Here is a 15,932-nt window from a genome sequence, read left to right on the forward strand (position 1 = left end):
AATCTAAATATTAGGAGAACTATTATTCGATGAGTCATCTTATTCGATGAGTCATTCAAACCTTAGTTGCTATCTTCGTAACACTATTAATCTCTTCATGTACTACAACAGAAAATAGACAAAACAAAAAAATAATATTATTATTGATTGAATAATAGACAAAATTTGAATCTCCTCATTGTAGAACAACCTAATCAGTATTATTATTTGTTGGTCATGGACATGCAAATAAACAAGTTACAGCAATATACAAATCTTGAATTACTCTCTGTAGAACAACCTGATCAGTATTATTATTTGTTGTTGTTCATGAACATACAAATAAACAAGTACAGAGATAGAACAGCGACCTCTTTCTTATTCTGATGACAAGCATGCATGAGACGTTGGACTGGGACATTATTATAGGACTCTTTGAAGGATACGGAGAACTACATTTCTGCTGGTTCAGGCGAAGCCCTTCATCTCTTCCAGGAACGCCTGCATGTGCTCCTTCTCGACGCAATGCGTCATCACCCGAGTCCCCTTTTGCGGCGCCGGCGGCGCCACGATGATGCCGATCGCCATGATATCCAAGTACGCGAACGGTATAACGTGGAGGGGCTTGCCCCAGCCGTAGTCTACGTCGAGGAGGCCCAGCCGGGTCCAGTCCGTCACGACGAGCGAGCTGTACGTGAAGCTGAGCTCGTACGGGTCGTCTTTGAAGTCCCCGGCGAACCACTTGGCGAACTCGTCCGGCAGCCTCGCCTTGGCGTCCCTGATGATGCTGATGACGTCGATGAGCTCGGCCGAAGCGATCCTGCCGCTTGAGGCGGTGACAGTCATTGGGTAGATGCAGTTGCCGTAATAGCCACCCTCGGGGGGCAGGACCGGGCGCAACAGGTGGCGGGTGTTGGCGTAGAAGCACACGTGCACGTCGACGCCGGGGTCCAGGTTGATGGCGCGCGTTCGGGACTGCCACAGGTTGGAGATGGCGACGTCGAAGGTGGAGCAGCGCTGGCCAGTGAGCTCCAAGTGCCGGGCCTTTACGTGATTTATATGGTCAGCGGACAGGTCGACGGTGGCGTCGAGCAGCTTGAAGGAGGGGAACACGGGCGGGCCACCGGGAGGCAGCTTAGGTGGGTTGGGTATGACCTCCCGGGACCATGCAGGCTCCACGGTGAGATTCGGCAGGCCGCGGGCGATCTCGGCGACGGCGTTGAAGAACTGGGCGATCCCGAAGCCGTCGCCGATGGCGTGGACGTAGATAAGGCCGACCACGAATCCGCCGCCCGCGAACTCTGTCACCTGAGAGAGCAGTGGAGTGCAGTCTTGTTGTAGTAAGAGGTGGATCAGATGAACGTACCCGTTCATTCTCACTCACTGATCAGCAAACCTAACACGCCACCTGCATCATGAGAGGGAGGTCGAGGGTGTTCATTTCCGGGCTGGGCTTGGGCAGGAGTGCGTCCTCAGGGATCATGAGCGGGGATTCGAGGTACTTCACGTCCTCCAAGCTGCAGTCCATCTTGGCCTCGACGAACCAAGCGCCCTCGCCAGTGCAAGCGACACGAACCTCGCCGCTGCCGTCGGGATCGTCCACGAACCTCCCCGCGAAGGGGTAGTACTTCACCAGCGCCTTCGACAGTGCTTCCCTGATGACCCTGGCCGGCTCCCGGCCGTGCCTGAACACGTGGAGCATCCGCATCGTAAACCTGAGGACGGGCATACGGTCGATGACGGAGAGGCCGAGCGAGCCCCTCGGCGTCGCCTCGCATGGAGCGACGAAGGACCGGCTTGTTCTGGTCACAGCGAAGCTCATAGCTGCAGCTATGGACAGAGGACTCTTGTCGATGTGCCGTATGAGTAGTTGCAGCACATGTGAGGTCCATATATAGTGGTTTGGTGCATGCAAGTTGATGGCTGCCTTTGCTCTGTCTTCCATGGGTTTCGTTATCAGTGGTAGGCATTGGTAAACTCGTCTGTAGGGGAGTTGAAAGCTTGTATTATGTTTTGAAGTCCTCGTCAAGGTGCCTGGTCTTCTCATCAGACGCTTATCTGTGTGAGATCCCAGTGACTTGTTCTAACTTCCAATTAAGCATATTTATGTTGCACATTGAATTACGTTTGCATAGGATCAACCTTGATGCTTTCTAGTGAAGAAGAAAGCTATGCGTGCGCCACTCCCTCTTTTAATGCTCAGGCATGTTCTTTCTCCAACCTCATTATCTTCTTTCCCTTGGACCCAAATTGAAATGATCCAATGCATCGGATGAAGACTCGTGATGTTCTGTCACAAGTGAAAGACTTGGCTTATCAGATTGGCAAGGTCAAAGTCTGCCAGCCGCGGAGGTCATGTGAGAAGAATGAGATGACAATGAAGTTGTGTTCGAATTCTACTGTATTTGTGGTCACAATCACAAAATGAATCTCGGACTAGATTAAGTAGTTCTAAGAGTAGATTAGATTCCTAACCATCAAACGTCATGTAATTTAGTGCTTGAAGAGAACAAAATCTTTGTTGAACTCACAATTTGCTGTCAAAAGTACTAACCAGTAAATGAATCTTAGCCCCTCTGGGAAGTAAAATATATCTTTTCGATTAGGATCGTATTCTATGGTTACGATTATACCATATATGTCTTTTTCATTCCTTTGAAAATCGATTTTACGATATAGACGCTTATAACCTCCCCCTCTATGCCGTGCGGTAATGATTTCTCTGGCACTACGACGATGCTGTCCATAGATCAAATTATTTCGTGGATTGGATTTCACTTTGACTGTTTACGGCATGAAAGCCCTACACAATGATTGTAATACTGGAATCATAAATGGCTAACTGTAACCCATAAATCATAAAGATGGCCTAAGCAGTAATTGTAGGTAGGTGGACAACTAATTACTTCATGAAATCAGGTAGTACAAAACATAGGAATCAGAAAGATTCTTGTTTCTGTAAGCTCAGAGTGAGCTTACAAGTTCAGAACACTTGGAACAGAGTGGCATTGCTTGGATGCATTATAAACAATGAAACATAATGTATACGCACAAGTTTGGAGAGGAATATTTGTTTGATGATAAGATCATTCATGATCAAGCTAGATAATACACGGGCAAAAATTAAAAAGAACAGGTCATGATTGAATTGAGCTTGAGATATGTTATCATGTTCTTGATGCCTGTTAGCGTTCCATCTTGCAGCTCTGAAAGTAACTTCAGTGCATTCGTTGATACTGAGAACACAAGTACTTTTTGTTGTCAACGTCTTTTCTCAGTAAATTACAGTGATCGTCTTCATCAGCTTCAATACATGGACATAATACCCACCACAAAATCCTGCACATGTTAGCAAAGGCAATAAGGAAGATTATACAAATGTGTGTAAAAATCATATAAATAAGGAGGTGATTGAGTTATGGAAATACTGTCATCCTTTTGATACAAACGGCATTAAAAGGAGACACGGCAAGATGATTAAGAAAACAAGGGATAGAAGGAAGTGTAGATGGGATCAAGTCTCATCATCTTTTCTCTCTATCTGATGGAACAAAAGTACTTCATGTTCATGATCATAACTGGTGAATTTGTTTGTATCACTCACAAGACCATCCTCACAGATAATACTGCCATCGTCATTCATCCGTCCTTTTCTTTCATACAGAGATCATCTCTGCTGCTGATGTTTACATCCTTCTCAAGAATCAATACTTCGATTTGTAAGCATGTGAACACTTAGTTCTTATAACAAAATAACATATGGAGACAAAGAAAGAGCTTGTGGATGAAGAAATTTGTTGGCATATGATGAACCGAAAGACATGATTTCTTTCTTCTTCTTTTCTTGTTGATATTGCAAGTTTTGGTTAATAATACACTGAGATACCTAATTGTCTCATATTATACTGCAAAGAGAGCTATTTATCTAAGATCAGTGTCATGTACCTGTGAAAGACTTGATGAGAAAAGCAAAAAAACAACTCTATTTTTCTAAGATGATGGTCAAGTATGCTATTTATTGCATGTAGTTGTGTTCCAACCGCAGCAATGAAAACAACAACCTGATACCAATGCTCAATAGTGAGATGATAATGTTGTGTTCATGCATGACCTACACAATCTTTGTACTTAGCATTCATATCAAAATTTTCCAGAGGCATCATATGCTTCTTTGTACTCAAATTCAATTTCCCCACGAATATCGTCAAGTTCCTTTCCATTGGCATCACAAGTATCAATTTCTGGCTTTCGGTTGATTGTCTCAAACATCTTAGATGCAGCAGCTTGTCCTGCTGCCAATACTTTCATGCATGGTGCTATTTGGCCTAATGAGCAGGAGAATTGGATCAAGATAATTAAGTTTAAAAATGTTAAGTATAGGCCATGATTATATAAATATGGAAAAGTATTAAAGTTCCTTACATTTGTAATGAGTTCTTGATGTTTGTAAATGCAGTAGAATGAAAAGGTGAATCAAGCAACTGAACAAAGTTGCAACTTCTATTAATTTTCGAAACCTTTCTTTTTCCTTTTCTCTTCATTCAAGAAACTTCACAATCTTATTGATATCTGGAATAAGTGAATACTATGTTTACATTCAAATCCCTTAATTAGAGTCTACTTCAGAGTTCTGATGTCAGTTCTTCATTCTTATTTCTGAGATGTATCAGAATATTCACATTTCCATTCATGTTAATTTACAGGCCAAGAATCGATTCCAGGGATACTATTTTCCTAAAATAATGAAATTTATGTTAGAGCATATTATTTTTGCTGTTTCTATCTGATAAAGCTCATATTTATATTGCTTGTTCATTCCCGGACAAACAAAACAAAGATTTCAGTCAATGTAGCAGAAATTACAAAATATTTCATTTAATTTGTAACTAAATATAAAATTAAACAGGTCTACCATTAGTTATCAGTCAATCATACTAAAAGACAGATGCTATATCTATTTAAATTACGAAGTCTACATTTCCATGAAGAGATCTCAGAATTTGTAAATTGTTAGAATCAGATTACGAATTACCTAGACATACTCATATCTGCATATTTACTTGTATTAGGAAATCAATAATTTTTTGTAGAATTTTGTGCTATTTTTTCATATATCAGGAAAGGAATATTCATTTTTATCATGATTTTTTCATGTTACTGTGTTGCATGGTTATAAATTGGGATCTACAAAGAAACTAGTATATTGGAAGAGATTGTTCGAACAAAGAAAAAACAGCAAACTTCTGCGGCAGAGGCATCGGCATTTTTAGACTAGTGCATAGAAGCATTACCATATTTCACCATCCCATCAGAGGCTGCTACTATTCCAGTCAAAAATAAAAAAAGCTATATCCAACTATATCCCGAAATATGAGAACACTAATTATTCATCATTAAATTATAAACCATAAAAGCAACTTACAAGGAGCCAGTGAGGATTGCAAATATCACATTGACGACCTTGCCACCATTGTAACCTTTTAGCAATATCAACTTTGCTCCGTGCCATATTCACAATGAATACCCAGCGAACATGAAAAGCATGACTCTGCCGAGACTTATTCCAGAAACCAGACTCTCTTGAACACTTGCATTGTATGCATTTACCAAAGACTTGTCATATTTCTTTACTGCTCGCCTTTCCCCAGTAAAAGATGCAACCTGAATACGGTCAGACTTGATAAGAGTAACGTTTTCAGGCATAATACTGTTCTTTCATGCTTCCACATCTGTGATAAGAGCAAAACTTACTGTCCTAATTGACCCAATTGTCTGCTCGACTGTCGCTGCAGCTTCTCCATAAGCTGCTTGTCCCAATGATGCCATCCTGGCCACACTAATGGCCATGACTCCTCCAGCAACCACCAAGGGAGGGATGGCGCACAGAATGACAAGGGTGAGAAGCCACCCTTGGACAAATGCAACTACGAACCCTCCAAAGATACCACGCCTGCTCCAACTGCTAGGTAGACAAATTCCAAGGCTACCTGAGTGTGATTAAATCATCAATCACTAAACAGTTCTAAGGAGGTAGAATTCATGACCGTTTACTCTTTTTTTGTTCAAAAACACAGAAAAGAAATATCTAGCAAGAAGTGGAAAAAGGTGCAAAGCATTTTGTCAAACGAGAAGTAGGCATCATGGAAGAATCCCAATGATTACTTTTAGTTAATACTGATAAACCATCAAAAGTACTCTTCTGAACTTCCAGTATGGTCACAATTCTCAAGTTCACGATTGAAGAACTAATATTAACTTAAGCTCAGAGTATGATGAAGAACTTACCTTGGAAACTCTACGAAGGACATCATGTGTGTCCGAAGCTCCTCCAAAGGACTGGATCAAATCCCCGAACAGAACGGTCATGAGTGGCAGAGCAAGCCCATTCCCCAGCGCACCAAGTGATCCCACGACCGTCAGAATCACATCCGTGGAGTCTGCAAACGAGAACAGCCGGTAGAATGGTACAGGAAATTTGGTCTCATCTTGATTCTTGTTCTTCCCACGGGCTTCCAACTCCCGCTTATCAGAAGAACTCGCAGCTGGCTCATGTGACGCAGAATTGCTCGATGATGCACTCATCTCTTATTCCACCGGACAAGACAGAGAACAGTCTCTTAAACGAAATCAAACAATAGCGCAGTTCTCCGGGAAAGGTGATGATGTACAAGAGTAGATAGATTTCGCAAGAAAAAACACGCTTTGGCTCAGCAGAGACTCAAAAGGTGGCGGCGTGATGAACACCGAGGCAAATCAAATCCAGACAAAGAATGATGCAGGGAGAACAACCATCTGTATGTAAAGCTGTCACACACAGGCAATCAGATACTGAACAAACCTAAGCAGGAAACCCATCACTGCTTTACCGCAAAAGCTAGAATACGTGAATCTCATCACAGTACGAAGCAGAAAGGTCAGAGTAATCTTGTCAGGCCAAGCTGCTTATGTTATTTGCCTTTGGAATCCAAGCTTGATATGCAAACACAGTCGAATCTTTTCAGCTCGTGGTCGACAGGATTCACTGCGATCGGACGGAGATTTGCTCGGTTCACGTTGGACGCACGTCTTCCCCACAAAGGCTCATCGGTTCGTTGGTTGGTTGTGCAGCTCACACTGATGACTTGACCACTTTATCCTGAGATTGTTTCTAATTTTCTTTATTTTATAGTTTGTTTATTGCCCACTAATTTTTCATTCCAAAAAAAATTATAAATGTCTTGACAAATTGAAGCAAAGAGAAATTTATGATGATAAAACAGGATTACATTTATTTTTATTGTTATACTTTGGTTTAAATACTTGTATGTTCGTATCTTATTAACATTTATATATCAGTAAAAAATGGTGAGAGGATAGGCATCGTTACAAATATATTCTTTGTGACATAAGATATTATGATTTGATTCAAAAATAATCTTTTTAAATATTGATCTTTTCAAAATTTTATCTCTATTGATAAAAGATATCAAAAGAGTATTGGCAAAATTATTCATTCATTTTCTCCATCTATGAAATAAGAGAAAATACTTAATAAAAAAGATTTAATTTAAGAAATCTCTTCGATTGTTATAGGTTAATAATCACATTTCATATGCCTATTTAAGATTAAGTACTGGGTTTATTAAAATGAGTAATGAAGATATATGATAAACACAAAATAATATTGTAAAGAAATGTTAAGTGTCAAAATATAAATAACCATAGGAAAGATTGGTGCTATGTATATACCCATAAAATAAGTGGTTTGCATATATTTTTCTACGTAAATTTCAGTTTAGAATATATATATATATCATTCTCAAATAACATAAGAAACTTTCCCATACATCTATCCACTTGACGCTTATCAGCTCAAGCCGTATGCTCTCCACTGCCAAGCTCTTCCAAGAAACAAGCAGTTTGGTCCGGTGGTGTGTGAGTTGAAGCGCACAAGGCTCACTTTCCATCGCGCAGGTGCTCCCCATTTCATCCTTCTCTACTGGTCTCACTATGAAATGAAATGTATGCATGCATGAAGTTGCAGAAGAAACCAGCAGTCAAGCGATTAACACAAGGAGGAACAGTTTCTCTTCATGATGAAATCAGGGATCCACATGCTCAGCTTTCATGTCTGTGATCGTAGCAAAAGATATCATTTGGACAGAAATGTTTCTGATGCTTGTCGAGTGTTATCCTAGTGGAAGAAGAACAAAGCATTGTTTTTGGGCCATTCATCGGTTCCACTTTCTAAAGCCACCGATGCAACATAATTCTTGATGGAGCTCGGTGACTCATCGAACATTAAAGCCGCAGTATGTTGGTTGGTGCCCACATCGGTGCTAACTTTTCTCCTTGTTAATATTGGTTGGTGAGAGGATGAAAGATGAAGTTGATGGAAATATTAAACATGTTATAGAATCATATATATAACCACTAGTAGAATCCAAGCAGTTGGAGAAATAGGAGTTAATGAATGCTATCATTATTCTTCCTCATAAATCCATTCATGATATTTTAAGTCGACATCTTTTTTTGGTTTTTTGATTTGTTTTCGGCTGAGAATAATATTTATTCTCCTTTAATAGTTAAGATATGCAGCTGCTCATCCTCATATCGGATGTCATTTTGCTTCCCACATTAATAATATTGTTAGATCAGACTCGATGCTCTATCGAAATTATACGTTTCTAATTCTTTATGTTCATCTCCATACCATCAACTAAATCTATGACCATCATGCTTTGACTAATTTTTGGATAGGATTTTGGGTTATTCTACACGGGTCAACCACGTAAATGTCGAAGGTTTATGTTGACTTCAAAGGTGGGAAAACGCATGCCGACTCTTTCGAGCTGGTGCGATTTGATCTTTCCGAAGTGGGAACGAAAGAGCACCGCGAGTTTCTTTTGGTCTTCAACGTCAAAACCCTCGCCAAGGCACAACAGCTGTGAGTCATCTTTGCTCCAGTGGCGAAGTGGAGACGTGTGTTAGAGGCGATTGAGAACCGACAAAGGGCGCGCTTATAGTCTTGGAAGGTGCAGCCAACGAGAAGCATCTGTTGGTGATGGAGTCGAAACAGAAAGCCGGAAGATCACGCAAGGAAGTTTTTGGATCAGAGTTCATCCCTTCATCGTCTTTCTAAAGCTTGCATTAATTTGTTTGTCCTTATGCCTTCGTTACAGCAATAGACAAAGATCGAATCTACACTCTGTAGAACAACCTGATCAGTATCATCTTTTGTTGTTCATGGACATACAAATAAACAAGTTACAGAGATAGAACAGAGACTTCGCTCTTGTTCTGATGACAAGCCTGCATGAAACGTTTGGACTCGGACATTATTATAGGACTCTTTGAAGGATACGAAGAACTACACTTACACTGCTGCTGGTTCAGGCTAAGTCCTTCATCTCTTCCAGGAACGCCTGCATGTGCTCCTTCTCGACGCACTGCGTCATCACCCGTGTCCCCTTTTGCGGCGCCGGCGGTGCCCCGATGATGCCGACCGCCATGATATCCAAGTACGCGAACGGTATAACGTGGACGGGCTTGCCCCAGCCGTAGTCTACGTCGAGGAGGCCCAGCCGGGTCCAGTCCGACACGAACAGCGAGTCGTACGTGAAGCTAAGCTCGTAGGGGTCGTCTTTGAAGTCCCCGGCGGCCCACTTGGCGAACTCGTCCGGCAGCCTCGCCTTCGCGTCCCTGATGATGCTGATGACGTCGATGAGCTCGGCCGAGGCGACCTTGCCGCTTGAGGCGGTGGCAGTCACCGGGTAGAAGCAGTTGCCGTAGTAGCCACCCTCGGGGGGCAGGACCTGGAGCAACAGGTGGCGGGTGTTGGCGAAGAAGCACACGCGCACGTCGACGCCGGGGTCCAGGTCGATGGCGCGCGTGCGGGACTGCCACAGTTTGGCGATTGCGACGTCGAAGGTGGAGCAGCGCTGGCCAGTGAGCTCCAGGTGCCGGGACTTCACGTGATTGATGTGGTCAGGGGATAGATCGACGGTGGCGTGGAGCAGCTTGAAGGAAGGGAACACGGGCGGGCCACCGGTGGGCAGCTTAGGTGGGTTGGGTATGACCTCCCGGGACCATGCAGGCTCCACGGTGGGATTCGGCAGGCCGCGGGCGATCTCGGCGACGGCGTTGATGAACTGGGCGGCGCCGAGGCCGTCGGCGATGGTGTGGACGGAGATGAGGCCGACCACAAACCCACCGCCCCCGAACTCTGTCACCTGAGAAAGCAGAGGAGTGAAGTCTTGTTGTCGTAAGAGGTCGATCAGATGAGCGTAACCATTCGTTCTCACTCACTGATCAGTAAACCTAACACGCTACCTGCATCATGAGAGGGAGGTCGAGGGGGTTCAGTTCCGGGCTGGGCTTGGGCAGGAGTGCGTCCTCAGGGATACTGAGCGGGAGGTCGAGGTACTTCACGTCCTCCAAGCTGCAGTCCGTCTTGGCCTCGACGAACCAAGCGCCCTCGCCAGTGCAAGCGACACGAACCTCGCCGCCGTCGTCGGGATCTTCCACGAACCGCCCGGCAAAGGGGTAGTACTTCACCAGCGCCTTCGACAGTGCTTCCCCGATGACCCTGGCCGGCTCCCGGCCGTGCCTGAACACGTGGAGCGACCGCACCATATGCCTGAGGCCGGGCACCCGGTCGATGACGGAGAGGCCGAGCGAGCCTCTCGGCGTCGCCTCGCATGGAACGATGAAGGACCGGTTTGTTCTGGTCACAGCGAAGCTCATAGCTGCAGCTATGGACAGAGGACTCTTGTCGATGTGCCGTCTGAGTAGTTGCAGCATATGTGAGGTCCATATATAGTGGTTTGGTGCATGCAAGTTGATGGCCTCCATGATGCTGCCTTCGCTAAAGATTCCATGGGTTTCGTTATCCGTAGTAGGTATACGTAAGCATCGTTAGGACAATTGACTTTGTCAATAATTTGTAGAGCAAGTTCACCACCAGTCTGTAGGTGAGTTGAAAGCTTGTGTTGTGTTTTGAAGTCCTTGTCAAAGGTGCCTAATCTTCTTCTCCAAGGCTTGTCTGTGCCTCATGATGCATCTCATGTCTGTGTGAGATCCATATGACTTGTTCTAACTTCCAACTAAGCATATTTATGTTGCATATTGAATTACGTTTGCAAAGGATCAACCTTGATGCTTACTTGTGAAGAACAATGCTCTCTGCATTCACCACTCCCTCTTTTAATGCTATATCCTTTCGCCAACCTCAGTATCTTCTGGACCCAACTTGAAGTGATACAATGCAGCAGACGAAGACTTGATTGAGTGCTTATCAGATTGAGTTTCGCATTGTGATGTTCTGCCACAAGAAAGAGACTTGGTTTGAGATGAATCTGCCAGCTGCAGAGGTCATGTGAGAAGAATGAGATGACAATGAAGCCGTGTCCAAATTTTACTGTCTTTGTGGTCACAATCACAAAAAGAATCTTGGACTAGATTATGAGGTTCTAAGAGAAGATTAGATTCTTAACCATCAAATGACATGTAATTTAGTGTTTGAAGAGAACAAAATCTTTGTTGAACTCACAATTTGCTGTCAAAAGTACTTACCAGTAAATGAATCTCAATGAATGCCATACACAGTGATTGTAATGCTGGAATCATAAATGGCTAATTGTAACCCATAAATCATAAAGATGGCCTGAGCAGTAATTGTAGGTAGGTGGGCAGCTAATTACTTCATGAAATCAGGTAGTCCAAAACATAGGAATCAGAATGATTCTTGTTTCTGTAAGCTCAGAGTGAGCAGGTAGGTAATTATTGATCCTCACTTGCTAAAGTTGGGTATGATTAATGAGTGTGGATAAGCTGTGTGCCATACAGACAAATACAAGGCATAAAAGAATCACTCACCTGCTTTCTGTACTGAAACTTCCAAGCACAAAACACTTGGAACAGAGTGGCATTGCTGGGATGCATTATAGACAATGAAACATAATGTATAAGCACAAGTTTGGAGATGAACATTTGTTAGATGATAAGATCATTCATGATCAAGCTAGATAATTAAAAAGAACAGGTGATGATTGCTGGAGATATGTTCCATCTTGCAGCTCTGAAAGTGACTTCAGTGCATTTGTTGATACTTAGAACACAAGTATCAACAACTTCAATACATGGACATAATACCTTAGCAAAGGCAATAAGGAAGATTATACAGATGTGTGTAGAAATCATGTAAATAAGGAGGTGATTGAATAATGGAAATACTGCCATCCTTTTGATACAACAGGCATTAAAAGGAGACACGGCAGGATGATTAAGTAAACAAGGGATAGAAGGAAGTGTAAATGGGATCAAGTCTCTCTCTGATGGAAAAAAGTAGTTCATGTTCACTATCATAACTGGTGAATTTGTTCGTATCACTCACAAGATCATCCTCAGAGAGAATACTGTCATCATGATTCGTCCTTCCTTTTTCTTTCATACAGAGATCGTCTCTGCTGCTGATGTTTACATCCTTCTCAAGAATCAGTGCAACCTCAACAGTTCAGTTGACTTAATTGTGTTTTCTATATTGGATCAAAACAAGAAGAAAAATCAATACTTTGATTTGTAAACATGGTTTCATTTTCTTTTGTTCATACAGTAAGTTTTTGTTAATAGTACTCTGAGATACCTAATTGTTTCACATTGTACTGCAAAGTGAGCTATTTATCTAATATCAGTGTCATGTTCCTGTGAAAGACTTGATGAGAAAACAACAAAAACAACTCTGTTTTTCTAAGATCATGACCATGCAGGCTATTTATTGCTTGTAGTTGCGTGTCAACTGCAGCAATGAAAACAACAACGTGATACCAATGCTCAATAGTGAGATGATACTGTTGTGTTCATGCGTGACCCACACAATCTTTTTACTTAGCATTCATATCAGAATTTTCCATGTCATGTCTTTTGCAAGCTTCAAGTGGTAATTAGCTTCAACCATTTACTTCGATGGTTCAGAATGAACATTGCTGTAATGGAGATGAGACACTAAGAATATCCTAAGAATTCTATCGAAGAAATTGGCACAAATCATCAGAATTTCTATGGAGTTTCTGCGTGACATGCAATATAGAAGAAATTAAGGTGACGTTGTTGCATCTTCATCTCCATTTTATCATGACTTGTTCCTTCATTTACTATACTGTTAAGAACAATATTTATCAAACTGAGCATTCTCCAAAAACTACAAATTGAACACCACATATCTTCAGCTCTTAGTAGAGAGAGAGTTTGTCAAAGTCTTAACTTGAGTTTATCTATTTCCAGCTTTTGTGTCGTCTCCCTTCAGCTTATGCAGCTCGCAGTTCACCATATCATCAACTAGTAGTAGTAATGGCATGCACCATTAAACTTACCAGCACTAGATGAATTAATCTACCTATTATACTGTAGAATTTTCTCCTTGTGGACAAGGCTTGACTATGTTGAAACTTTCTTCTAAGTTTGGATGATGCAGCACATCAAAACCTTCTTGTCCTTCAACTGAAACCTTACATGAATTTTTGTTTTGCTTTGTACAATCTTCAGGATAAAAGTTCTTCCCCTAATCAACAAGCATTATAATAACTTGTAAGAGTTTGCACCAGCGAACTAATACATTTACAAAAGGACAAAATTCATATCACAGATCTTGTTCTGGTAGATAAGGCTTGACAAAATTCACCAAAAGGACAAGTTTTAATGCTCTAAAAGAAACATAGGAAAGAAACTTCTTTGGCATTATAAATGCTTTCAATCTACAACAAACCACAATTTTGACTATACTGAAGCTACCTGGAGATCTAGATAATGAAACATATCAAATTTTAAATGCTTGTGCAGAAAAGTCACACCAGTCTCTTTTGCTTTACAGTATCTGCGGAAGAGAAGTGCTTCTCTAATCCAGTAGTATGAGAAGTTCATTCAGGATACCTCTATTTGTGCTATTTATTGCTTGTAGTTGCGTGTCAACTACATGAATTAGAGTACCAACCAAATAGTCCTATGGTAGCTAGTAAGATGAATTTTATCTCATGCCTTTTGCATAGTACAACAAAAGTTCCAAGTAGATAGTAGATAATTAAGAGTGTTCTCAGACTATTTTTTCTAGAGATTGGCATAAGTATTGCATCATCTGCTGCATCTGCTTTCTAGCAGAAGTTGGTTCAGTCATTTATCATAACTTCAAGAACGAGACATATAGCTGCACACTGAACTCAAACAAGAGCCACACTACATATCACCAACACTTTTTAGAGTGAGTTTGATTGAGTTCTCTACCAGATTCGAGTTATAGATTTGTGTAATCTATTCAGTTCGAGTGGCCTGTAAGCCATATTCAAACTTGATGCTGCAGTGTTTCAAACATGGACATGATCAAAAGATAGATTCATCTTCTTCTTCATCAACTATTCCGTAGAACTTGGAGTAATCTTTTCCTCTTTGACTGCAGGATCTTGCTATCGGTAATCGAGATGACAAATTACCACTTGAACAAAACTTCTTTGCTTCATCTGCAAGAATGTATAAATCATTCTTTTGTACACTTGAGCAATACAATTTGCATTACCTAAAGCATTTCCAAGGATTATTACACTAGTCCTCCATCATGATCCATGTAAATAAAAATACAGCAAGGTAAATAAAAGTTGGCATGGTGATTAATTATTTTCCGTAAATTGTTCTTGATTTAAGTAAGGATATTATTTTATACAGAACTCAATGGTGAAAAATATCCATGTAATCAATGACAGATAGTTAAACAAAAGGTTGATATTTCGACGTAATGCATTTGCAAGCTCTAACAATAAAACAAGTAATGCATTTGTAGTCTCATATTTGATGAAAAAAATCATAAGATACTTCACATAGCACTTCAATTATTCATTAGTCAATATGTCATGCACTAAATGTTCGACGTAGATTGGGCAATTGGGCTTGTTCTTATCTTTCCCAAATTGGTAGGATAATCTGAAGGTTTTAGACTGATTGAGATAGAGACTGATGGAAGAACAACATCCTTAGAGATATATTAACTGTATCCGAAGTCGTTCTCCATATTTATGTAGGCTTGATAAGATCTCTCATTTTTATTTTAGGGAGGTTAATCGCTGTGCTTATTGGTTGATAAAGCTTGACAAAATTTACCCAAATACTTCAAATTACACCGGTTGACTAACAGTCGACCAATGTTGGTCACAGTCAACTTCTCTTCCTCTCTTCTCTAAGGTTGCTGTAACAAGCACAATGGCTGGCCGGCGATGGAGATCGGTGACCGGAGGTCACGTTGGAGAAGATGCAACGTTGGAGATGAGGATAAGGGACTTCGGTCAAATTTGGGCAGGAGATCTCTATCACATCTTCCTTGCCTTGCTCTTTTTCTCATTGCTTTCTTATCTCTAACATGAACTCTATTTTTTTAAATCCTTCTTCGTTAATAATCTCATTATTAATTTGTATGAATTCTTTTGTTGATTTGTATGCATCACTGTATTTTCCCATCATCAAGAAAAAAAACTATATATGAAGTCATTATTCCTTTAAGGCATCTTTTAATTAAAAAAAAATCACTTGCATATAGATTCAATTGTTTAACCCATTTAACAACTTTCCAGTGAGCCCTTCTTGGGTTTGCCATGTATCGACTCACTATGTTGATAGCATAAGCAAGATTCAATTGCGTGTATATATCATGACATATATTATATTATGCATAAGGAATCTTTTTCATTTTGTTTCTGTTTCTTTCTCATCTTGGAACACAAGAACTCTTACAATCCAAAGTGTTTTGCCTGTGGAGTTCAAACTATCTTTAAAGGTAGTAGGCCAAATTATTTCATCACTTTCTTTATGTATGTTTCTTGAGATAGGTACAACTTTTTGGTAAATCTATGCAATGAATCTTCGTATCAAGAATTCTTTCTATTGTCTATAAGTCATTCATTTTAAACTCTAGATTCTTAAGTTTGTCTATTTCAGAC

General features: G+C 41.1%; 2 protein-coding genes and 1 long non-coding RNA gene across 3 annotated transcripts; all 3 read right to left on the reverse strand.

The window, feature by feature from the left end:
- Positions 1 to 271: 271 nt before the first annotated feature.
- On the reverse strand, positions 272 to 1,939 carry LOC103997109 (acyl transferase 4). Its single transcript, XM_009418255.3, has 2 exons — positions 1,388 to 1,939; positions 272 to 1,287 (listed from the first exon to the last, which is right to left on the reverse strand). The coding sequence occupies exons 1-2, from the start codon at positions 1,922 to 1,924 to the stop codon at positions 448 to 450; spliced, it is 1,377 nt and encodes a 458-aa protein (XP_009416530.2). The 5' UTR covers positions 1,925 to 1,939; the 3' UTR covers positions 272 to 447.
- Positions 1,940 to 2,996: 1,057 nt separating this feature from the next.
- On the reverse strand, positions 2,997 to 7,036 carry LOC135598091 (uncharacterized). Its single transcript, XR_010481489.1, has 4 exons — positions 6,265 to 7,036; positions 5,731 to 5,966; positions 5,402 to 5,640; positions 2,997 to 3,318 (listed from the first exon to the last, which is right to left on the reverse strand). It is a non-coding gene; the product is annotated as an uncharacterized LOC135598091 (long non-coding RNA).
- Positions 7,037 to 9,169: 2,133 nt separating this feature from the next.
- LOC135598888 (acyl transferase 4-like) lies at positions 9,170 to 10,827 on the reverse strand. The gene is made up of 2 exons (XM_065093327.1): positions 10,291 to 10,827; positions 9,170 to 10,190 (listed from the first exon to the last, which is right to left on the reverse strand). The coding sequence occupies exons 1-2, from the start codon at positions 10,810 to 10,812 to the stop codon at positions 9,351 to 9,353; spliced, it is 1,362 nt and encodes a 453-aa protein (XP_064949399.1). The 5' UTR covers positions 10,813 to 10,827; the 3' UTR covers positions 9,170 to 9,350.
- Between the last annotated feature and the right edge of the window lie 5,105 nt (positions 10,828 to 15,932).

The sequence above is a fragment of the Musa acuminata genome, chromosome BXJ2-1 (genome assembly GCF_036884655.1).
Source record: "Musa acuminata AAA Group cultivar baxijiao chromosome BXJ2-1, Cavendish_Baxijiao_AAA, whole genome shotgun sequence".
NCBI classification, from domain to species: Eukaryota; Viridiplantae; Streptophyta; class Magnoliopsida; order Zingiberales; family Musaceae; genus Musa; species Musa acuminata.